At 34.9% G+C, this 26,458-nt stretch overlaps 1 protein-coding gene across 1 annotated transcript; it reads right to left on the minus strand.

Moving 5' to 3' along the window:
• Positions 1-12,554: 12,554 nt before the first annotated feature.
• On the minus strand, positions 12,555-22,182 carry LOC128556107 (uncharacterized). The gene is made up of 3 exons (XM_053540013.1): positions 21,737-22,182; positions 16,611-20,945; positions 12,555-12,905 (listed from the first exon to the last, which is right to left on the minus strand). The coding sequence occupies exons 2-3, from the start codon at positions 19,515-19,517 to the stop codon at positions 12,555-12,557; spliced, it is 3,258 nt and encodes a 1,085-aa protein (XP_053395988.1). The 5' UTR covers positions 19,518-20,945; positions 21,737-22,182.
• Between the last annotated feature and the right edge of the window lie 4,276 nt (positions 22,183-26,458).

A 26,458-nucleotide genomic window follows, 5' to 3' on the forward strand; every position in this document is an offset into this window, starting at 1 on the left:
CAGCTATGTTTTCTTTCACGTTTACACCAGTCGTCTACCACTGATGGGTATTTACATTTAAACGCATGTACGCAGTCTATAGTGAAATGTAGTTCATTTTTTTCTATACTGAGTGTTCTGGCAGGTCCGCTGATATCGTCAAAAACTGACTGTTGCTTGAGCCATCCTTGCCGATTATTTGTAAACAAAAGGATTAATTTCATATCATTTCGGAGGTATTTATGACCGTTTCTATGAACAAGAGCCTCTTCAATTTTAGTTAGGATTTCAACGTTGTTTGGCGGCAAAAAATGTGAACCAAATGAAAGCAAACGCAGTTTTGAATATCCGCACGGAACATTCTCGAAATCAAGCTGAAACGAAGCAAGTATATTTTCATCAAACGGTGTTTGAGTATATTCTGTACATATAAAATTCCTCTGGATAAATAAAAAGTCAAAATCGCTATTCAGTGAAATAGCAATTCCTTCTCCGCGGCTGCCAGCAACGGTTACGTCAACATCCGCGTGTGTTTTCTGTTTAATTGATTCTGTTAAGTATTCGGATCCTATTTTTTCATACATAAGAGCTCTTTTTTCAGAACATCTTTTTGTATATCCAAGCATGTCTAAAGCATTGAAGTTTATAATTGAAGAATACGCTTCCATGTTGTTATTACCTTCACAAGTTGCCATACTTTAAGGCTATCTAGTGTTTGGAAGTCATTTTGTACATCCTAGCTCGTTTTTTTTCTTCAAAATGTTTTTGGAATATCAAAGCTTATGCAACTAACCAAAGTTAAAGGTTCAATTTAATTGTATCAAAGGGATAGTCCAACAAATTTTACACAATCCTAAGAAATACTGCGATATTTTTTTCATATAGGCAATTCCTCCACTCAAGTCAAACAGTCGAAAGATCAAAATAGAATAAGCAATTCCCAGTGAAATTTTCATCGCAGCCAGCGCGTTATCTGTTATAGTTTTAAATGCCGATTATGTCACAGTTACCCTGTTATTGGATAAAAATAAATGCTTTGTTACTGTTATTCTTCCTGATTTAAGGTTATGTGCTATCTTATTCAAATTAATTACCTCGATAACGTTATTGTTTTCGTCTTAATTTGAACACAAATTTGCCTTCACTCTCATCGAGGGTCACGGGTTCATATCCTACCCTGGGAACGTCATTTTTTACCCTTTTTGTAATACCTTACTTTTTATGCCCCCGAAGGGAGGCATATAGTTTTTGAACCGTCTGTCAGTCTGTCATTCTGTCAGTCTGTCGGTCTGTCAGTCTGTCCGCAATTTTCGTGTCCGGTCCATATCTTTGTCATCGATGGATGGATTTTCAAATAACTTGGCATGAATGTGTACCACAGTAAGACGACGTGTCGCGCGCAAGACCCAGGTCCGTAGCTCAAAGGTCAAGGTCACACTTAGACGTTAAAGTTCATTTTTCATGATAGTGCATTCGTGTCCGGTCCATATCTTTGTCATCCATGGATGGATTTTAAAATAACTTGGCATGAATGTGTACCACAGTAAGACGACATGTCTTGCGCAAGACCCAGGTCAGTAGCTAGCTCAAAGGTCAAGGTCACACTTAGATGTTAAAGGTCATTTTTCATGATAGTGCATTTGTGTCCGGTCCATATCTTTGTCATCCATGGATGGATTTTCAAATAACTTGGCATGAATGTGTACCACAGTAAGACGACGTGTCGCGCGCAAGACCCAGGTCCGTAGCTCAAAGGTCAGGGTCACACTTAGACGTTAAAGGTCATATTTCATGATAGTGCATTGATGGGCGTGCCCGGTCCATATCTTTGTCATTCATGCATGGATTTTAAAATTATTGGGCATGAATGTGTACCACAGTAAGACGACGTGTCGCGCGCAAGACCCAGGTCCGTAGGTCAAAGGTCCTAAACTCTAACATCGGCCATAACTATTCATTCAAAGTGCCATCGGGGGCATGTGTCATCCTATGGAGACAGCTCTTGTTGAAACTTATCATGATTAAATAGCAAAAGGCATTAGAGTTTAAATCCATATAATGTATACAATGTATATACAGTTATATAATAATACAATATTTCAAAGGTAGAAACACAACAACCTAAAAATTTGTTTAATATTACCCCGATTGGGAGATAATCTCAATGGTAAGTTGCCTGTTATTTTTGTTGTACTCGAATATACATCATTTCTTTACTCCGGATGATTTTTATAGGAACCACTAATATGTTTTGTCTTTGGAACGAGTAGAATACAACTGCAAATGGTAGCATATTAGTCTACAATATTGTATCTGTAAATCAGTTCTCTTATTTAGACAGAATTGAAGGAAAAATTGTTTGACTAGCATAGCTTTGTGAATGCCTAATGGATTTTTTTTATTAATAACATGAAGAAGACACTATAATATACAATATTACTTAATATCGAAGTTCAACAATTCTTGTAAGCAATGCAAAGTGACTGAAACATGAAACTGATACAAACAGATACTGTTTTCTTTGCATCATGCATCTAGTTCGTTCTTTGATTGTTCTATGTCTTTTCATAAACAGTTATTTTAATGTAAACATCTGACATTTTTTATTGAATGTCGAAGGATTGACGTACTACATGTACTTACAAATAGAATATAGATTTTCCTCTATTGACTTACCGCCGCTGTGTTCGAGTGGTTAGAGTCGCTGACTTAAAATCACTGTAATCTCTCACTGATTAAGGGGCATGGGATCGATCCCTGCAATAGACCGTATCACTTCCTGTAAGGAAGATGACAGTTTCTTACGGAGGATGGGTACTAGTAGTGGATCTTTCCAGGAACGATTGTTGGGTAAACTGCCCGCTTGACATAACAGACATACTGTTTAAAAATGGCGTTAAAACGATCAAATCAAATCTTTCGACTGACTAATTCATATATATGTTATGTAACAGGTGCTTCCTCATACACCATTTTAATAGCTAGTTCCTCGTTTCAGCTTTACACACGCACCCGTTTAGTCATACACTTGTGCCTCATTTAGTCTTTACAATAATTCCACGTCTTGTTGAAACACACATTTCCACATTTCGTCGATACACAAACACCCGGTTTGTTACACATTTACCTCAGTTGGTTTAAACACAAAATTCCCCGTTTTGAATGTGAAAAAACTCGTTGCTTAACAATTAAAGATAGCTTTAATCTAAAGCCTCGGATAATTTAAAAATGATAAGAATAAGACCTGATAGAAATATGATGACTGTAGCTGCAGAAATAAAGAAGTTCCCAGTTGGTAGGTTTATAACTTAAATCCCCGATTGGTTGCGTTACATGTATGTGTGTGTGTGCATGTTTGTGTGTATGAAATGGATTTAATTAAATGAGTGCATTTCGGTTACTTCAATAAAATCTAGATTATGATTCCTTTGAAACATACAAAGCAACAAGGACAAATAATGCTACTACAGTCATTCACGAGTGGTAATGAAACGTGCTTTAACATTCATGCCCCTATCACTGGGTCAATCGGAAATAAATAATATAAAAATTGAAATGGACTCCATGATCTCCTAATGTGATAGTTTCAAATGATAAAAAACTCCTTCAGAGGCATTAAATGAATCCAAGTAAAATAATAATGGCAGACTCTGTTCAGGTCAGTTACATTTGTCAGTTAACATGCTCGAATAAATTCACATATTACATAATCCTGCTTTTTAGCCATTTGTGTAAGACCACTATGCTTGGAAACGGACTAACGCTTAGATGTTTCACAAAATAGAACCTAGCTGTCTTCGCACAATCTTCTTTAGTCTTGACCGTCAACACTGACATATTCTGTTTCTGTTTTTCAAATTCTTAAGTATTGAATCTCTTAATTAACTTACAGCCTTCAAATTACACATGATTTGGATGAACATTTCATGAAAGAGCGAGATCCCTATTGATATAAAAACCTCAAAATTATCATTTTGATTGAATTTTAAAAGTATTTCACCTAATTGGCGTGTATATGATCTATTTCAAATTCACCTTCCAAACCAAGTTTAAAATGCAATTGGTTCTTGTAGGACATCATTTTCCAGGAGCCAGTATACAGGGATCCTGTTAAACACAAGAATTAAATGCCGCTTGCTTACCATGTTATGTAAGTAAATGGTTGTTTGATAAATACTGGTAACAACCAATAGTTACTGTACATGTGCGATACAGTTATAGTCGGTAAACAAGTAATGAGATGTGCTAAATTAATTAATGATAGTGAGAATTAGCACAATACTGTATTATATGTTTATCACTAATGCTTGCAGGAATCCGTTCAATTGTTAATCCGAGTTTCAATTTTTAGTCCCAAAAATAACTTGCAAGTTAAAACCTGTGAAAAATGATAGACGGAAATGAAACAAATGTTCAGAGCTAAAGAACTATTTTAAAAAAAATTATATATTGAAACGTTTCATATTCTAGTGCCCGTTTTGTACTTAAATCCGTTTATTTTTTGTCTGTTTACTAGTAGTACTTTTGCAGTTACTGAATCTAATTGAATGATGCTTTAATTGATGTCAAAGAGTTTAAGTGAAACATATCAACTTCAGCTGTAATAATCATTGATTTATCTGCCCTATCTCTATGACAAATATGGAAGTTGCTTCCTTTCAGACTGCAATCCTGTCTTTTTGAATTTCTAATTCACTTATTATCATATGGAAAGCATTAAAATAAACAGTGCATAATTATTTACCTTAAAAATCTTTCTTTGTCAAAAATACATATAAAAGATTTAATAGACGAGAGGAGGAAGAGTTTCATTCTTTTATTTTCCTTACCATTACCAACAACAACAGAGATGACCTGATGATATAATATGAAGGGGTATGGCGTGAAGGAAAATAAACAAGGTTCATAGATCGAAATCTTTTCCAAAGTAGTGTCTAAATTTAAAAAGCTTTAGAATAATAGTAAAATGTTTAAACAATCAAGTCCTTTGTCTTAAACATGTTTTATCTTAATATTTTTGTTTTTGTATCTTCATGTTCGTTAATATTTTTAACAACGCAAATATTTTGAAATGTGTATCGCAAATTTTCGGTTAATTCTTTCTTTTAAGCAATGATTATTGTGTTTTCGTTACTCTATTTTTATTACATGAAGTTACCTGCTTTTATAATCTCCAGTTATACATATAACAAATTTCTATAATCGATCACCTTAAATTTAATGATAAGGGGAATTTATGAAACAATATTGATAACTTCTCCTTAACAGAGTTTTGCATGATACGTAGTGTTTACCAATTTACCTACTTTAGAACTGAATTGCCATTAAAATAAAAGAAATATCATTATGATTAAGCAAATTTAATCATACACTTTCGGCATTTCTATGCAACATGCGGATGTGTAATTCAAAATAATTTTAGGACATCAAAGGAGACTCGTGGAACCAATTTAACTTCTCCTAATAATTGAAAGGGAAGTGAACCATCCATAATTTTTAAGAAAATATAATTAATCAAATTTGACCAAAAGGTTTTGCATTCGAATACAAAAGTACACGTTCTCCAATCAAATTGATTGAAACAACGTTCAAAATGCTCAGAAGGCCTATTGTCGAAATGACATATACTTAGCAGGTGCCTTTTCCAGTAGTTTGCAAACGTTAAATACGTTATTGCAATAATAACCCTTTGAAAATTTCAACACATACATAGATATTTTGATCACAATCTAAAAGTCCATTCAACAACTAATCACTCACATAGTACATCTAGCACGGAGTTAGTGTAGATATAAAACGTTCATTTAAAATTAGTAGATATAAAATTTAAAATTATTTTAAGGTTCATCAACTTAAAAAAAACTGCTACTGCTGCCACTGTTACTGCTGCAACTAATACTGCTGATACTACTACTTCTGCTACTGCTGCAGTCCGCCAGCTTAGCTCAATAGGGAGAGCGCAGATCTACGGATCTCGGGGTCGTGAGTTGGACCCCGGGCGAGGCGTATGTTCTCCGTGTTGATTTCATAAAAGAAATTGTGTCTGAAATCATTCGACCTCCACCTCTGATTCATGTTGGGAAGTTGGCGGTTACTTGCGGAGAACAAGTTTGTACTGGTACAGAATTAAAGAACACTGGTTAGGTTAACTGCCCGCCGTTACATAAGTGAAATACTGCTGAAAACCGGCGTTAAACCAAAAACAAAACAAATCTAATACTGCTCCTGCTACGTACTTCTACTTCTTTTACTGCTACTTATACTATTGCTACTGCTGCTACTACTACTGCAATTACTGCCAATTTCACGCTTTTGCAACTGCTACTGCTGCCACTGCTACTGCCAATTTCACGTTTTTTCTTCTGCTACTGCTGCTACTGCTCTGTCGATTTTAGATGTTTGTTACTGTTGTTTTTTCTACTGCTGCTACTTCTACTGCCAACTTCAAATCGATCCGTGCACGCTGTCCAAATCGTTCATTCTTAAGGTGTAGATACCTGTTTAAGTCAATGCTGGTTTATGAATCATTTTACCCATTTAAATCAAATACTTCCAGAGGTGCTGTTAACATTCGTCGCTGGTTCGCATTGCTGGTGTATTATGATTAAGATAAACATTATCCAAAGTCTGCGTAAAAGACCCTTTTCCAATGTTTGTTTGAAGGTACTGAAGAGTGTACGTAAGTCAGTTGAAAGCATGAATAAATAGTTATGTAAGTTTTTGGCACACCATCGCTTTACATAATCGAATGAGTTCACGCATTTTGTAAATATTTTACATTTTCTTTTAATATATGGAAGAAATATAAAAAGGATAAGCGAAGTAAGGCAAAACAGTTGTGCCAAGAAAATTATGAACACATTTATTACGACTTATGTTATATCGAAAACGATATCGTGCATTTAGTGAATTCTGTGCCAAGACAAGTGCTTATCGCTTTATTTTTTAGCTATAAAGCATTTTAGTTTCATTTGCAAGATATGCCAGCGATAATTGTGTTTTTGCTGGGATGTATTAATGCACGGTTTGTTGTTTGTAATTTTTTCTTTCAGCAAATAAGTTGTGAAATTTTATTGACTAAATGGGTGGATATATTTTCTTAATACCTGAATGGTAAAGAATTCTGTTGCCAACTGTACCTCCAGCAGAAATGCAGAAATAGGACTATTCATCTAACAGACATTAAACATTTCTTCAGTATTCGGGAGTCTTTCTGATTGGTCTTAGATAATTTAATATGTGCTCGTGCTCTTTAAATGAATTATGTAAAGTCCTACAGTTGCTTATGAGCAATTATAACTTTTATGAGTGTACATATACAATGTATAACTATTTGAAGACGTAAATTTGATTTGTCAATTGCTCTAGTACACAAGGGAATGTCATTACTTTCGAGAAATTTGATGTTGTATCGTTTTAAATGATTCGGTCTCAAAGAAATGTTCATAGATAATGATACAGTGGTTATTCTCCTTTTATAATTAATTAAACTGTTGGTTTTCATTTATTGATTTTCCTCGATCGTAGGAAAAAATGAAATAGTATCAATAAATTAAATCGTTTGATAATTATGAATATGGCAGCTGTCCTGCACTTATTCCATGTATTTATAAATACTTGTATTTTAACAGCAGAGAACTGTATTGTGACAGATGATATCATAAACTTTGATTTAGATGAAGAGATATATACAACAAAAACATGTTTTCTTTCTTGAGAACCTTAAAGTATTTTGAAATTTACTTATATAGTCATTCAAATTCAATTTTTTATCAATTGATGTTGTGTCAAGCGTATGTGCGTTTTGGTACTTCTTCTCCTGTTAAAGTAGAGACATTTGATAATAGAAATAATGGATCTGAAGTAATATCAATCATTTATTTAGACAAAATCTGCGCAGTATGTAATACTTTATTATTAAGCTTTCTTCGAAATTATTAAGTGTTATTCTGTTGAGTGTAATAACTTAGTTATAAAAGATACGAAATATGAATTGCCTATTTTTACATTGACGAAAATAAATTGCCCCTATTTAAATAATTAATATTTATTTGTTATTGGATTGTTAATTAACTCGTCCATTATATGTTTTCACAACAGTTTCTACTTGTTGCGGGCCTACTTTTCAATGCATGACTCTTACCATGTTTGTTGTCCTCTGTGCTTCTCTGAAATCTACTCTTATCTTTTATAATTTTGCTTTTATTCAATGCATGGCTATGGACTTCTAGCTAAACTGCTATGGTAAATGTCTTGAAAAAATTACGTGAGACATTTGTAGAACATATTTTTATTATACATATGAAATTGTGTCTGTAAACGAAGTAGCGTGTATTCACTTTCATGTTCTGAAGCTAATTATCTACCTTTAATTAGCGTTCGCAAAAAGTATGATACATTATTACAAATTGGTCTTTTGTTTTGAAATTTGTGAAATCACTTGTCAACTTGAAAAAATAATAAAGACTCTTATTGTGTTAAGAATTCAAAAGCTCCTTCATTGATAAACAATATCTCATTTTGTTTTCGTTAGAGGTAACAAAATATTCCGCTCTATATTCTTATGGGAGATCTGTATCATTCCATAGATCTTTCATTGTGTCTAATTCTGTAACTAAGTGGACAATTTTAGAAGGACCATATCTTGCACACAGACACTCTAACCGGAAACAAAGTTTAAAGTCTATTTATGTATCTGATATTTACTAAGTTTAACTGCGATCTAGTCTTTCGAAATGGATCCAAAATAACTACATAACTCTTATTCGTCTTAGGCATGACAAGCACATCGACAAAGATGTAAAGATACAAAATATATGTAATACGGTAGATAACACGCTGAATTCAGTGTGACATGATGAGTTAAGATGCGTAAATATCAAAGGAAGCATATTGTCCGTAAGTATACACTTGGCACTCATTCATCTTCGCCAATATTTTTGGACGTTTTCGTTTATTCATTCAATATTTGTATTTTGAAACTATCTTCATTACTAAAGTAATCTATACAGATAACCAATGACACGGCGGTTTAGTGGTAAGGTGTCTGACTTCCTCGCGCGTTATCACAGGTTCGAACTCATATCATTTTTAATGTAATGTTGTCGATACTGCATATATTTTTGCATTATTCTATGTATCATATTTCATGACTTTTAATTGTTTTTTTCGTATAGAATTTATTTTCTGAGATCGCTGGAGACAAGCAATTTGTCTTTTTATCAAAAATTTCTCTTCGACTTTTTCTATGCAACATTTATATAATTTTCAACGAATGAACCATTAAAATCACGATAAGTTTGATCAGATAAGTAGTAAGTTTTGAGTAAAATTTAAGAAAAAGATAATAAGGCCTGACGTAGGACTGAGATTGACAGTTAAACGCTTTCTCCACACATGTACCTGCACTTGTGACATTATATCAATTAAGAAATATATATATGCAATAGTTATATCGCTATTTATTTATTTATTTTGTTGGATTTAACGTCGCACCGACACAATTATAGGTCATATGGCGACTTCCAGCTTTGATGGTGGAGGAAACCCCAGGTGCCCCTCCGTGCATTATTTCATCACGAGCGGGCACATGGGTAGAACCACCAACCTTCCTTACGCCAGCTGGATGGCTTCTTCACATGAAGAATTCAATGCCCCGTGTGAGGCTCGAACCCATATCGGTGAGGGGCAAGTGATTTGAAGTGTGTGACCTTAACCACTCGGCCACGGAGGGCCCTATATCGCTATATAGATTAGGATACAGACAATTTATTTACGGAAATATACAGAATATTCGTGAGTGCCAGGTCAATACTTACGGACAATACCAAAATAAAACTTTACATGAATGTGATTTCTTTTGTTTGTTTGTTTGTTTGTTTCGGGTTTAACGTTGTTTTTCAATAGTATTTCAGTTATGGAACGGCGGAGAGTTAACCTAACCAGTGTTCCTGGATCCTGTACCAGTACAAATCTGTTCTACGCAAGAAACTGCCATCTTCACCATGTAAAATCAGAGGTGGAGGACGCATCAGATACAATATCATTTTTTTAAATCGTAAGGGAGAACATATGCCCCGCCCGGGAATTGAACTCACCTCCCCGCGGTCCGTAAATCTGCGCTCTCTATTGAGCTACTTATCAGCGGGCGGATTACATGAAGGTGAAGACGCGAGAATATATTCTAAACAAGACAGGCTTAACACATATTGCAACGACAACAACTAAAAGATGTTTCGTAAACACAGTTTTCGTTCTTGCGTTTTAAAATATCATAAATCACAACCTCTTGGATTTTCATAAAAGATATTTATTTATACATTTTACGTAAATCATCAAGGGGATGTACATTTTGAATGTAGTGGAATTCATTTTCCAAATCTGGGAATATCAGATATTTTTGAGCGTCAAAATTTTCGTGAAATGATAAAAATGGAGCTGATAACGCAGGGCTCGATGTTCGCGTAAGGCGTGCATTTTCCCATACAAATAGTTAATATCAGAGTTTTCGCGAGTACTAATTTTTGCGGAATAATAAAAACGCAGAATTGAAATGTAACTTCAAAAGCATCTTTCTTCATTATGCAAAATACCTTAATAATAATCTCTGAAATCCCCAAAAGAGCCGGATAGCTTAAATTAGTGCCCTTCTCTTTGGGCGCTAGTATTTGCAAAGCCACTGAGGTAATACATTTACAACACCGTAGGATATATATGTCTTTCCATGTGTACATCTAAATTGAGTGTTATACCCCAGTCACACATACGGCGCGGATAGCAACGTTTAGCTATGGACAGAAACGTAGTAATCCGTATCGATCCGTACCTGAACCGTACCTCAGAGTAGTCGTCCGTATTAATCCGTACCAAAACGTGGTAAAAACGTATTCAAAACTTATTCCAAACTTGCAAGTTTCTCCAACTTTTGAACAAGCACAAAAGCGAACCGTAGCCATTTGAGCGTGACTTTATGCCAACTTGGCTGAAACTTATTCATCCGTAGTTAAACGTACTTAAACGTAGTTATCAGTGCTGTTACGTACCTGGCCGTAGCTGAACGTAGTTATCCGAGGCTTCTCGTACCTAAGCATAGTTCAACGTAGTTTACCGCAGACCCGTCCGTGCGCTGGGCAAGTTGCAAGGCGCAGTAAAACGTAATTCAACGTAGTACCTCGTACCTATCCGTACTTATTCGCGTCCTGTATTGTTTTGTTTGTTTCCTGTTTCTCATCATTTTTTCCGTACCAAGACGTACTGCTTCGTAGTTATACACCCACAGACCAATCCTATCCGCACCGTACCTCAACGCACGGACATATCCGTATTTGTGACTGTAGCTACAGACTAATCCTATCCGCACCGTACCTCAACGCACGGACATATCCGTATGTGTGACTGTAGTTTTAATGTTGTCAAGAACACATTGTAACGACGAAACACAAACGTTCCCAGCCTGCCCGCTAAGCTCAGTAGGTAGAGCGTTGGTCTACGGATCGCAGGGTTGTGAGTTCGATCCTCGGGCGGAGCGTATGTTCTCCGTGACTAATTGATAAACGACATTGTGTCTGAAATTATTAGTCCTCCACCTCTGATTCACGTAGGGAAGTTGGCAGTTACTTGCGGAGAACAGGTTTGTAGAGGTCTTGAATCCAGGAAAACTGATTAGGTTAACTGCCCGCCGTTACATGACTGAAATACTGTTGAAAAACGGCATTAAACCTTAAATAAACAAAACAAACCAACAAACGTTCCCTGTGCCATATTTTCAGGGAAAGTTTGTGTTTCGTCTTTCCAACGGATGTATAATTTCAACCGAGCGTTGGTCGTATATATACTGTTTAGGACTTTGGCTACAAACGAGTGTTCGTGCTATTAGAGTTGTCGTAATAGTTGTCGGAATAGGATTGCGCGTTTACCACCCGTGAAGTTAGTAAAACTCAGGAAAATGACACTTTACTTAAGCATAATCCGTATGATTGATGCATATCAAAAAGATTTAACGACAATATCCGAAGGGCAGTTAACTGTTTAGCTTAAATGTCCGTTTAATGACCTGTGACAGATTTTAAAGGACTTTAAAAATTCTAACAACTCATTAGATGACAGAATGTTATTTCTTTTTTGGATTTAACGTCGCACCGACACATGACAGGCCATATGGCGACTTCCAGCTTTAATGGTGGAGGAAGACCCTAGGTGCCCCTCCGTGCATTATTTCATCACGAGCGGGCACCTGGATAGAACCACCGACCTTCCGTAAGCCAGCTGGATGGCTTCCTCACATGAAGAATTCAACGCCCCGAGTGAGGCTCGGACCCACATCGACGAGGGGAAAGTGATTTGAAGTCAGCGACCTTCACCACTCGTGGACGTCGCAAAGACACAAATTCTCCATGGATGTTTGCGCATGGCATTCAATCCGGGTACTACTTCAAGTGGGCATCTGGGGAACCGGACAATAGATCAAATGAACTTTGTTTGGTTTTATACGAAAGTGATAAACTGATGCACGATGGATCGTGTTCAACGCCAAGACCTTTCCTTTGTGAGTTTAACGTATGAACAATGTTTTAGCATTATACTGGACATTGTATGTTTTCGTATATGATGCAGTTTTTATGTATAAAATATGTAAATAGTTTGAATAATTCTTTCTCGTGAAGATCCTTCTCAGTTTTCATTTTACTTTCCCCATTTATCTTCATATTAACACCACATTCCCTTGTGCGTCTTCTGATCCCGACGTGAGTAGGACTACTGGCTGTGCACGCTGTCCATGCCGTCCATTCTCCACAAGTGTGTAGATTTCTTATTGCCATACCTATTAAAGTCAATGTTGGTTTATTAAAATTTTTACCCATCTTGAGCAAATACTCTCCGTCAATTTCTTCTGCAGCGGTGTTGTTGACGTTCGTAGCTGTTTCACACTGGTGGTACAATAAGGGCACAATAAACAATATCCAAAATCTGCATAACATTTCCTTTTCCATTGTTTGTTTGTTTAATTTGTTCCGTTAGAAAATACAGTGAAAAATGAAGGCAAGTCTGTTGAAGGCATTAATGAATAGTTATGAGGCTTTTGCAACATCATTGAACATTTATTCTTGAAATATGCAAAATGATTTATGTACGTAATTTATAAACATGATATGATCAATATCTTACAGGTTTTTAACGTGAAATATGCTATAACGTGGTAAGAATGGCAAAACAGATACGTTAAAATATCTGAACACATTTATTATAGTATCATCTATATCTGAAAGATATCTCGAAAGAATGATCTGCCAAAAATATTTATTACTTCTAATTTTAGATAATTTGTCCATTTGCATTATAGGTTGATGATATTTTGTTTTATCTAACCATTTTATTAGGATATATCAATAGCATTTTGCTTGTATCATTTCCTCAATAAAACAAACATGTGCATGCATTTCTTTAGACTGAAACGGATATCAGTTTCCGGCATATCATTTTAGACGAACCCGCCCACTTAGCTCAATAGGGAGAGCGCCGATCTACAGATCGCGGGGTCGTGAGTTCGATCCTTGGGTTGGCCGTGTGTTCTCCGTGACGATTTAATAAATGACATTGTGTCTTAAATCATTCGTCGTCCATTCCTGATTCATGTTGGGAAGTTGGCTGTTGCTTGCGAAGAATAGGTTTGTCCTGGTACAGATTCCAAGTACGTTAGTTAGGTTAATTGCCCGCGGTTACATAACTGAAATACTGTTGAAAAAAAAGCGTTAAATAATAAAAAAAAAATAAAAAAAATTACATGATATATTCCATTATGACAGTTACCCTTCAGATAGAAATGAACAATGATTTCAATGGAGTTTAATACACACTTGTGCGTTAAATATTCATTTGACTAAACTCATACAGACGCATGTTTTAGATGTACAATCATATCTTTTGTTGAGTGTACCTGTATTGTTACTTGAAGACTGAAAATTCTTCTTGATCATTTCATACATGTCGCGATGATTATGGTGGCCAGGTTGAAAAATCAAGAGACGAAATGAGTGACACTTTATTAATTGTCTTAACTAGCCTAGAACAAATAGCAGGTCTTTTGTCTATATCAGACTACACAATGTCCCATTTATGCATTGGGTTAGTTAATTTGGATTGGCCTTAAATGAATAGCAGTTAGACAGAGGATTATTATTGACAAAATCGTTGCGGTTGTTTTGGCGTGTATTCATTAATAGAAACGTCTTGACTGTGTGACAGGAAAGGCCGTACCGGCGACAGTAACCATCAGAACAAATCAACACCCTTTACAATATTTACAAATTTATTTACAAAAGATGATTATTTACAATGAATAGATGATATGAAGAAAAAAAAAACAAAAAAAAAAAACAAAACTGATTATAAGAAAAAAAAAAGAAAGTTCAGTATCTCTAGATACAAAAGTTCTTATAGTCCATTCTAATCTGACGTGACACAGGTCTTTAATGTAATTGTGAACTTTAAGTAGCACAAACAAAACGTAGCTTCTAAATTCAGTCCCTTTAAACCGTGAATACGTTGATTCCGTGTTGGCTCCCTATGGTGGTAGGTGATTGCATCCCTGAGCTGACTTCAGAGGATAACAAAAATCATCGTCTTTGCGGTTTACGGCACAACCATGGGACGAAAGTTCTGCGCTGGGAATATCACATCCAGGCGAGTGAAGACAAGTGAACCTCGGGCATTGTACTTCCGGGTTATGACATCACCAGGTAAAATCGTCTGGTGGAAGAAGCTAAAATATATAACATATGGTAAGCACCATAGCAAAACAAATAAGTCAGGGCATAAAACTGCTCCTTTGGGTACACCATACCTCCGTAGGCTCCCATAAATAATACGTGCTACTTATACAAAACATATGTGCTACTAAGTTCAAACGTCACATGATTAAAATACGTCACTTATTACTTCCATTATTACAAAAATTACTTACTTAAAAGACTAAAATTGAAGTATGAAAAAGATATGAAACTTTTATGATGAAACATTATAGATACGGAAATGATAAACTGCAGCCATTATTTACAACTACAAATTAACAAAATTCAATGTAAATCAAACGTTATATGATAGTTGGCATCCATATAATATCTAATGCCATACAACAAAACGGACATTCTATGTGTATGCAATAGACTGTCACACAATTTCATATTACAATAATATATTACATACATGGTACTAGACTTGCCATATAGATTTATACATAACAATACAATGCAGTAATGGCGTTCCATAATTAACAAAAATGTTTGACATAAGTTTTTGAAACAGTGCTTTACAATTATCACGATACAAATTTCAGTATAAATCTAACATCTTATATAAACGAAACATTTAGACTCCTCTTTCGAAATCATTTACAAAAGTCTGAAAAATTTAATAAATCATCCTAACATACCGAAACTAGCTAAAATCACATGCCGAAAAGTAAATGTTACAGAATTCTGTAGAATGAACAAAAATTTACCAAATAAAAATCGTAATGTAAAAATCATACAAAAATCTAACAAATAAATTTCTTACCTCGATCGAGCATAAATTTCTAGCAAGAAAATAATTCAGACATAGATTCGTCTATAAAGTCGGAAGGTGGTGTGCGCAAGGCATATCTAGTCCAGTCTATTTAAAGGATAATGTCCCGCCAAATACTAAATTTCATGGGATTCACGGCTAAGCCGTGGACTCCGACTATTTGTGTTTCCACGGGATTCACGATATAGCCGGGGAATCTAACTGCTTTGGCGCGGATTTAAATTGACAATTTGAGGCCCATTATAGTGGTTTTGGGGATAAAAACACGAATTACTGAAGTTTATAAAATATCAACTTTCTTATTACTGAACAGAATTTAATGAAATTTACATGGAAATTTAAGTTATGAAATACAGAAAAACATGAGAGGTATTTCATGCGTGAAATCTGACATTTACCTCAATAACTCAAAAATTTACAAAAAGATAATGCAATACCTGCATTTACACTACAGATAAAATAAGGCCCGTATGTCAATTTGTGACACACGTCCCCCCTTAAAAAGAAAATTTATAATTTTCTTAAATGAAAACAAAATGACATACTGAAAATAGCAAACACAACAAAAAAAAACACACACTGTCACTATCTGTACACCATATAATATAGCCACCTGTCTACACTCTACTTAAATAATCTGCGCCTACATTTTCTCTACCAGGAATTGCTTTAATACTGATCCTATATGGCTGTAATGCCAATGCCCATCTCATCAACCTGGAATTGCTAAGTTTCGCTTTATTCAAATAAGTGAGCGGCTGATGATCTGTCTCTAATACAATGTCTTTACCGAACAAATACCGATGAAACTTAGCTACTGCCCATACTATCGCTAAACACTCCTTCTCTATCACTGAGTACTTTTGCTCCCTAGGTAGCAATTTTCTACTAGCATACGCTACAGGTAATTTCTCTCCATCACTTTCCTGAAGCAATACTGAGCCTAAACCTAAATCTGAAGCATCTACTCTCAATATAAAAGTCTGATCTAAATCTGGCAACTTCAAAATAGGCGGACCCATTAAGCTAGCCTTCAAAGTCTGGAAAGCCTTTCTTGACTTTCACCCCACTCTACAAGATTTGGCTGACCCTTTTTTGTTCAAATCTGTGAGCGGAACTGCAATGGCGCCGAAATTTGAGATAAACTTAAAAAATATCAATAAAAATACACATACAAAATAAATATCTGTCAATACATGTGAGAAATTGTCTAACAAATCTACTACTTCCTGTTTACATTCTACTGGTAACTCCGGATTTATCTCTACATCTTTGTACGTTTCTGTACCCTGCTTTATAGAACACAAAACTATATCCTTTTCTACTCTACTCGAAAACTCATCACTACTTTCATTCGGATCTAATCGGTCATAATCTCTCTGATCCTCCTCTACAATAGCTGCTCCAACCTTATTTAATATACCCTTATCTGGTATAGACTTACTTCTGTCTGACGTAAACTGCGATCCACAATCGGTAAGCATTTCCTCTGGCACTCCTAATCTACTGGACATATCTACTAATGCCTCTGCTACTCTCTCAGTTTCAATAGGTAGTGCTATAGCTTCTGGATATCTAGTAGCATAATCTACCATAGTCAAAATGTATCTGTTTTTCCTATCAGTCAAAGGTTCGATCGGACCAACGATGTCGACAGCAACTCTCTTAAACAGAGTATCAATCAAAGGCATTTTTCCTAACGGAACTTTACTTACTCTACCCTTAGCTATAGTACGTTGACAAATACTACACGACTGACAGTACCTCCTAACCTCTGCCATTACTCCTGGCCAGTAAAATTCGCCTAATACCCTATCACTCGTTTTCCTTACACCTAAATGGCCTGACAGTAACGAATCATGTGCAACTTTCATCACAGTTTCTCTAAGACATTTAGGTACAATCAACTGTCTACTTCTGTCTAAATTCTGGGCGGTATACTCTCTATATAACACTTTATTCCTAATCTCAAACCTAACTGAACCTTTACCTCTACACTGCTTAATCGTACCTTCCTCAGCCTTCTTTCTACACAAATCTAACGTGCTATCTTTCTGTTGCTTTTCTAAGAATTCCTCTCTAGATACATCTAAAATCTGAGACGGAACTTTTAGCTTTACTTGCTTCTTAACTTTGGCTTGCGCCCTAGTTTCTACTGCTGACGCTAAACTACTAAACTGAGGTTCTACAGCTCCCTCTACATTACCAATTATAACATCATTGGTAGGATTATCTACAACCAACGCCTCTACTGTACCCTTGAAATACGGACAATCAATATCTATTCTAGCTACATCTAGCCTATGTTCACTCCCATCTATGTACTTACATCTACGGGTTTTCTCTAAAAACTGACTTGCTTCTACTAAGTCCCGTTTCACTATCACACATGTACAACCTGTATCTCGCATAGCGATTACATCCCTACCATTACAAGTACCGTGTTTTGTAGGACATGTACTTACACTAAGCATACCTAACTCCTCTACATCACTTAGTTCTATAATACTATTTCCACTCTCTGACCTACTTGACTTACTCCTATCTCTATCTCTATTTCTTCCTCTACCTCTACTCCTAGATCGGTCACGGCCTCTACCTCTATTTCTATTTTCCTTACTATTTCTATTCTCCCCTTTACTACTTTCCTGTTCCTGCTCTATTTCTAACTCTGCTACTGCATTAGCACTATTACCGCCGTACTTTCCACTCCTACAGTAATATGAGCTATGCCCTATTCGACCACACTTATTACACTTCAGTACACCAAAGGGTTGAAAACCTCTACCTCTATTAGCAACATTGCTACTACCTCTATTACTAGTGCCTACATTACGACTACTAGGATACTGTCTCTGAGGTATTTCATATGGTTTATAGCTCCGGTCCTTATTGGTTCGATTCACAACATACTTGGGACCTCCACGAGTCTTTGCAAACAAATCTGCATCTTCTGCTACATCCTTAGCTTTAACTAACTTCTTACTACTCAAATTCTGGTATAGCTCTCTATTACATACATCTAAAAATTGGTCCCTAAGTATAAAATCTAATAAGCCTTCGTACGTTTTCTCTACCTTACTCAGTCTAAGCCAACCATCTAAATATCTACTTATTCTGGCTAGAAACATCACAAAGGTCTCATTATCCCGAGGCCTTTCAGTTCTAAACTTTTTCTTATAGCCATCGTCAGTGAGTTCGAACTGACGTAGCAAAGCGGCTTTCAGTTTATCATAATCCTTCCTATCTTCCAACGGAAGCCTATCAAAAACCTCTCTTGCCGTACCCTTTAGAAGGAACGGTAAGTTAAGTGACCATATCTCTTTATCCCAATCCTGCGCAACAGCGTACGTTTCGTACACATTCAAGTACGCATCCATGGAATCAATTTTCTCATCAAAGGGAGTCATCTTAACCTTTACCTTTTTCTTACTCATCTTTTCTAAGTCTGTCTTAAACTTATGCTCTGTTTCTAATTTCCTACTTTCTGCTTCCTCCTTCTCTGTTTCTAACTTCCTAGCTAACACTAACTTCTCCTTTTCCATTTCTAACTTATCCTGTTCTAACTTACGTCCGTATTCTAACTTATCTAATTCTAACTTACGTTCATACTCTATCTTTTCCTTCTGCAATCTAGCTTCTAACTCTAATCTTTCCTTCTCTGTCTCTAAACTACTTTGTCGTTCATATTCTATCTTTTCTTTCTGCAACCTAGCTTCTAACTCTAATCTTTCCCTATCTGCTTCTAACCTTTCCTTCTCTCTTTCTCTCTCTGCTTCTAAACTACTTTGTTTTTCATATTCTATCTTTTCCTTCTGCAACCTAGCTTCTAACTCTAATCTATCTTTCTCTGCTTCTAATCTACTATGTCTTTCATCACGTTCCCTAGCCTGCTCTTCCTTAACAAAGTTACGTAACTCCTCTCCTTCATAACCTAACTCCTTTCCTACCTTCGTTAACTCTACTACACTAGTCATGATTACACTACGTTAACACTATATAACACTACGCACTACAGCTACTATAACAACCTGAGACACTAAATAAACAATCGTGAGGGAATACTAGACTACACTAGTTTACACTAAAGCTCTACAGTTACCACTGGAGCCAAAACAAAATACTATACTCTACGTATATACTACATCAAACGTCCTCACTAAAATAATAATACACTAAGTTGCGCAACAGTACTATGTGTCAATCAAGGTTGCATAGGCAACAATCAACAAAGTACAGTGACAGTAGGCTGTAACAATACCTTAGCCTTATCAAATATCAATCCACTGTAACTGGTGTTAACACTTTAGTGTAACAAATAAAACAAAAATAAACCAAAGTGCTTTATCCTAAGATAAAGTATAGGTATAACACAACAGTGTAGCACTAAAACATAAGAGTAGGTTAAAAGTATATGCAAGTAAACAAGCTTGCTAACACACACAAATTAAAAAAAAAATACTGTATCGGGTATGTATACAGTACACTAATACAAAATAGGATCACTGGGAGAAGTAGGGCGACGCACAATTAAGAGTAGGATAACTCTCCTTGTCAAGGGCGGTCACTCTCAGCACAGATATATGGTGGCTTAATCATAGAGTGACACAAAATAAACCCAAAAGAAAAATAAAAGGAACGAACTCACCCCAGAATCCAAGTGTCGTATGCAACTGTCTATCAGTCTGTGACCACTAAAGCTGGTTAGCTGAAGCTATGGATCTGTTTTGTCTTGTCTGAGGTAAGACGTCACTCTGAAAAATGAATAAAACTATTATATGTGTACCAATAGAACAAAACAGATTATTGCTGCAGTTAAATGGGTGTTAATAATGTTCGAATAGCTACTGTGTCTGGTCGACCAATCCCACTTCTGACACCATTGTGACAGGAAAGGCCGTACCGGCGACAGTAACCATCAGAACAAATCAACACCCTTTACAATATTTACAAATTTATTTACAAAAGATGATTATTTACAATGAATAGATGATATGAAGAAAAAAAAAACAAAAAAAAAAAACTGATTATAAGAAAAAAAAAAAAGAAAGTTCAGTATCTCTAGATACAAAAGTTCTTATAGTCCATTCTAATCTGACGTGACACAGGTCTTTAATGTAATTGTGAACTTTAAGTAGCACAAACAAAACCTAGCTTCTAAATTCAGTCCCTTTAAACCGTGAATACGTTGATTCCGTGTTGGCTCCCTATGGTGGTAGGTGATTGCATCCCTGAGCTGACTTCAGAGGATAACAAAAATCATCGTCTTTGCGGTTTACGGCACAACCATGGGACGAAAGCTCTGCGCTGGGAAAATCACATCCAGGCGAGTGAAGACAAGTGAACCTCGGGCATTGTACTTCCGGGTTATGACATCACCAGGTAAAATCGTCTGGCGGAAGAAGCTAAAATATATAACATATGGTAAGCACCATAGCAAAACAAAAAGTCAGGGCATAAAACTGCTCCTTTGGGTACACCATACCTCCGTAGGCTCCCATAAATAATACGTGCTACTTATACAAAACATATGTGCTACTAAGTTCAAACGCACATGATTAAAATACGTCACTTATTACTTCCATTATTACAAAAATTACTTACTTAAAAACTAAAATTGAAGTATGAAAAAGATATGAAACTTTTATGATGAAACATTATAGATACGGAAATGATAAACTGCAGCCATTATTTACAACTACAAATTAACAAAATTCAATGTAAATCAAACGTTATATGATAGTTGGCATCCATATAATATCTAATGCCATACAACAAAACGGACATTCTATGTGTATGCAATAGACTGTCACACAATTTCATATTACAATAATATATTACATACATGGTACTAGACTTGCCATATAGATTTATACATAACAATACAATGCAGTAATGGCGTTCCATAATTAACAAAAATGTTTGACATAAGTTTTGGAAACAGTGCTTTACAATTATCACGATACAAATTTCAGTATAAATCTAACATCTTATATAAACGAAACGTTTAGACTCCTCTTTCGAAATCATTTACAAAAGTCTGAAAAATTTAATAAATCATCCTAACATACCGAAACTAGCTAAAATCACATGCCGAAAAGTAAATGTTACAGAATTCTGTAGAATGAACAAAAATTTACCAAATAAAAATCGTAATGTAAAAATCATACAAAAATCTAACAAATAAATTACTTACCTCGATCGAGCATAAATTTCTAGCAAGAAAATAATTCAGACATAGATTCGTCTATAAAGTCGGAAGGTGGTGTGCGCAAGGCATATCTAGTCCAGTCTATTTAAAGGATAATGTCCCGCCAAATACTAAATTTCATGGGATTCACGGCTAAGCCGTGGACTCCGACTATTTGTGTTTCCACGGGATTCACGATATAGCCGGGGAATCTAACTACTTTGGCGCGGATTTAAATTGACAATTTGAGGCCCATTATAGTGGTTTTGGGGATAAAAACACGAATTACTGAAGTTTATAAAATATCAACTTTCTTATTACTGAACAGAATTTAATGAAATTTACATGGAAATTTAAGTTATGAAATACAGAAAAACATGAGAGGTATTTCATGCGTGAAATCTGACATTTACCTCAATAACTCAAAAATTTACAAAAAGATAATGCAATACCTGCATTTACACTACAGATAAAATAAGGCCCGTATGTCAATTTGTGACAGACTGTCATAATGGAAAATTCCTTCCGTAAGTTTTATTTTCAACGAAAATACCAGTAGGTTCAGGCAAAAGGTGAAATTTTGCCTATCTAATTATGTTTTGTTGGAGTCTCTAATGGTATCGTAGCCTATATAAAATGTATTTGAGATAATCCATTGAAGAGGAGAATATACCCATGTCTAAAAATAAATGGGTATCAGATTTGAGCAAAAATGCCTAGATACTAACCACTTTATTATATGCTTAGTTTGTTAGTTTAATTTTAAATTGCAAGTCCTTAAAGTTTATATATCTATCAAATATTTACGTTATCCAGGTTTTCTATACTTTAAGTTATGAAACGGATTGTCGTTGTATACTAGTATATTTATTATATAAAAGTTGTAAAGTGTTTCACCACTTGAGGATTTGAATTGCTGTGGGTATTACTAAACTTGTGTGTACTATCTATTGTCCGCCCATCCACTTAGTACTGAGAGTTAAGAATGCGAGTTATTAAGAAGTTTAAGTATTTTGTTAATGATCATCATTAATCATAAGACGTTTTAAGAAGAAGTTACAGTGTCAAAAAAGATAACATATTTTTATGTATCAAGTAATATGAATTCTTTATTTCTTTTTCACAGGATGGGTACTTGTATAACTTTTAACTGAGATGTTAGACGGAACACAAGGTGACGACATTGTCAGTTGATGTCAGGAATTTGGTCATTTTAGAAAGAATAGCAACATAACTGCATATTTCTTTATCATTGTTGTTGCTATTTTCGCTGAATGGATTAATTAATTACTTTCCTTTTTTTGTAAAGTGAAATAGAAAATAATATAAAGAGATATTAGCACTCATGAAGTCTGAATATTTAGTTTTTAAAGGACATATTACACCCCCGCCCCCCATTTGGCATCACAATTTCAATCATTGACTCACTTGATAAAGATGATTACATTCATGTTTTAGAATAGGTCGTAGACCCGCAATGAAATGATAGTCGGCATTGTCTGTGTTATTCCGTACTCCCGTTTTGCATGGTTTTATTTATTTATTATCGTATATGGAGAATACATGAATTGCAAAACGTCATTACGGTTCCTCTACTTTAAAACAATATAATTGTCACCGCCTCACTTGTTTTGTAATCGCAATCACATTTTAAAAAGATTTAATTTTTATGGAGGATTGAGGTTAGTTTTGGGGAGGCTGCGTTTTTGGTGCGTGGTATTTGTCTTTGTTTTTTTAAGCCTTCACGCATACCCATAACCGCCAAATATGTTTTATAAAATGATTATAACTGTTCAATCTCATTTCATTCCTAATAAACAAGTTTGATTTTTCTTTGATTTTATTTTCCTTTAATTGTGCTTCTTACAAAACACAGAAAAAAAACTGCTGTTAAAAACAGGAACATGGTGAGATAAACAACTGCAAATTCAAAGCAGAAGCAACATGTCACTAGGTTTACGTTGTATGAATATCCATGTCCTATATTTAAGGTTTTCTGCTACTAATATATCTCAAAAGCAAACAAAATCTCTCCAACACCTATTAAAGGAAGAGTTTCGGGTGTTTTTATTTCTTTATTGTATTCAAAGTAGGAAAGATTACATGATTGTAGAAAGGATAAACTTATCAGGAAAGAAAAGGGTTGCATCTGTCTACGCCTATTTTTGTCTCCTTTTCAAACAAAAGCTTTAGAAATGGTAAAACAAGGACATTGATTAAACTAATTCTTTATCTAATGAAACTTATTCTTGTTTTAACTAAAATTTGGCTTAAACCTACTCATTCATATATCAAAAGTTTCAATATCCTCAACTTCCTCTTGGGAGAAAGGCACATTGTTGTTATCCTTATGAAATAATATGAAAATGCTACATATACATTGTATTTTTATTAACTTGTTTATACGTACTGTATTTAATTATTTTATTGTTACAGACTCGCTAAATAACTAAAGTACATATAACATATCGTCATACCGATGAAAACCACCTTACAATTCAAATGATTTACATCTGTCACAAATTGACATACGGGCCTTATTTTATCTGTAGTGTAAATGCAGGTATTGCATCATCTTTTTGTAAATTTTTGAGTTATTGAGGTAAATGTCAGATTTCACGCATAAAATACCTCTCATGTTTTTCTGTATTTCATAACTTAAATTTCCATGTAAATTTCATTAAATTCTGTTCAGTAATAAGAAAGTTGATATTTTATAAACTTCAGTAATTTATGTTTATATCCCCAAAACCACTATAATGGGCCTCAAATTGTCAATTTAAATCCGCGCCAAAGTAGTTAGATTCCCCGGCTATATCGTGAATCCCGTGGAAACACAAATAGTCGGAGTCCACGGCTTAGCCGTGAATCCCATGAAATTTAGTATTTGGCGGGACATTATCCTTTAAATAGACTGGACTAGATATGCCTTGCGTACACCACCTTCCGACTTTATAGACGAATCTATGTCTGAATTATTTTCTTGCTAGAAATTTATGCTCGATCGAGGTAAGAAATTTATTTGTTAGATTTTTTGTATGATTTTTACATTACGATTTTTATTTGGTAAATTTTTGTTCATTCTACAGAATTCTGTAACATTTACTTTTCGGCATATGATTTTAGCTAGTTTCGGTATGTCAGGATAATTTATTAAATTTTCCAGACTTTTGTAAATTATTTAGAAAGAGGAGTCTAAATGTTTCATTTATATAAGATGTAAAATTTGTACTGAAATTTGTAACATGATATTTATAAAGTACTTTGTTTCAAAAACTTATGTCAAACATTTTGTTAATTATGGAACGCCATTACTGCATTGTATTGTTATGTATAAATCTATATGGCAAGTCTAGTACTGTGTATGTAATATATTATTGTAATTTGTAATTGTGTGCCAGTCTATAGCACATCTACTTAATGTCCGTTGTAGTGTATGGCATTAGATATTATATGGATGCCAACTATGATATAACGTTTGATTTATATTGAATTTTGTTAATTTGTAGTTGTAAATAATGGCTGCAGTTTATCATTTCCGTATCTATAATGTTTCATCATAAACTTTTCATATCTTTTTCATACTTTAACTTTAGTCTTTTAAGTAAGTAATCTTTGTAATATGGAAGTAATTAGTGACGTATTTTAATAACGTGACGTTTGAACTTAGTAGCACATATATTTTGTATAAGTAGCACGTATTATTTATGGGAGCCTACGGAGGTATGGTGTACCCAAAGGAGCAGTTTTATGCCCTGACTCTTTGTTTTGCTATGGTGCTTACCATATGTTATATATTTTAGCTTCTTCCGCCAGACGATTTTTCCTGGTGACGTCATAACCCGGAAGTACAATGCCCGAGGTTCACTTGTCTTCACTCGCCTGGATGTGATATTCCCAGCGCAGAGCTTTCGTCCCATGGTTGTGCCGTAAACCGCAAAGACGATGATTTTTGTTATCCTCTGAAGTCAGCTCAGGGATGCAATCACCTACCACCATAGGGAGCCAACACGGAATCAACGTATTCACGGTTTAAAGGGACTGAATTTAGAAATCTGTTTTGCTTGTGCTACTTAAAGTTCACAATTACATTAAAGACCTGTGTCACGTCAGATTAGAATGGAAGTATAAGAACTCTTGTATCTAGAGATACTGAACTTTCTTTTTTTTTCTTTCTTATAATCAATTTTTTTTTCTTTTCATATCTATTCATTGTTAATAATCATCTTTTGTAAATAAATTTGTAAATATTGTAAAGGGTGTTGATTTGTTCTGATGGTTACTGTCGCCGGTACGGCCTTTCCTGTCACAACATCACAAATGCGCTTTGACTGATTATGAAAGCGGTGGGGTTCTTAATCAATGTTAGAACGTATTACCAAAGGGTTGTTAAAATGTAGTACCCAACCAGTTTGCATATTGTTTATTCTTTAAGACAGTAGTGTACGGTACTTCTACGTACAAATATGCTATTAAATATTAAAATGTATGAAGTCTACGAATTCTATGCATTCTATATTTTAAAGTTTTGGAAAGAAAAAATTACTGAACGGTGATCAAGTATCTGTCAAGACGAGACGCCACATGATGAAAATTAGTTGTGCAAATAACAAGTAAATATTGTTTTAAAAATTTCGTGTTTCATGAGTTAACAAATAAAGAAACAAATCTAATTAGATGATAAAACTATAAATAAAGGTCTTTACATTTTACTTGCTTTACGTGAGA

The sequence above is a fragment of the Mercenaria mercenaria genome, chromosome 4 (genome assembly GCF_021730395.1).
Source record: "Mercenaria mercenaria strain notata chromosome 4, MADL_Memer_1, whole genome shotgun sequence".
Classification (NCBI taxonomy): Eukaryota; Metazoa; Mollusca; class Bivalvia; order Venerida; family Veneridae; genus Mercenaria; species Mercenaria mercenaria.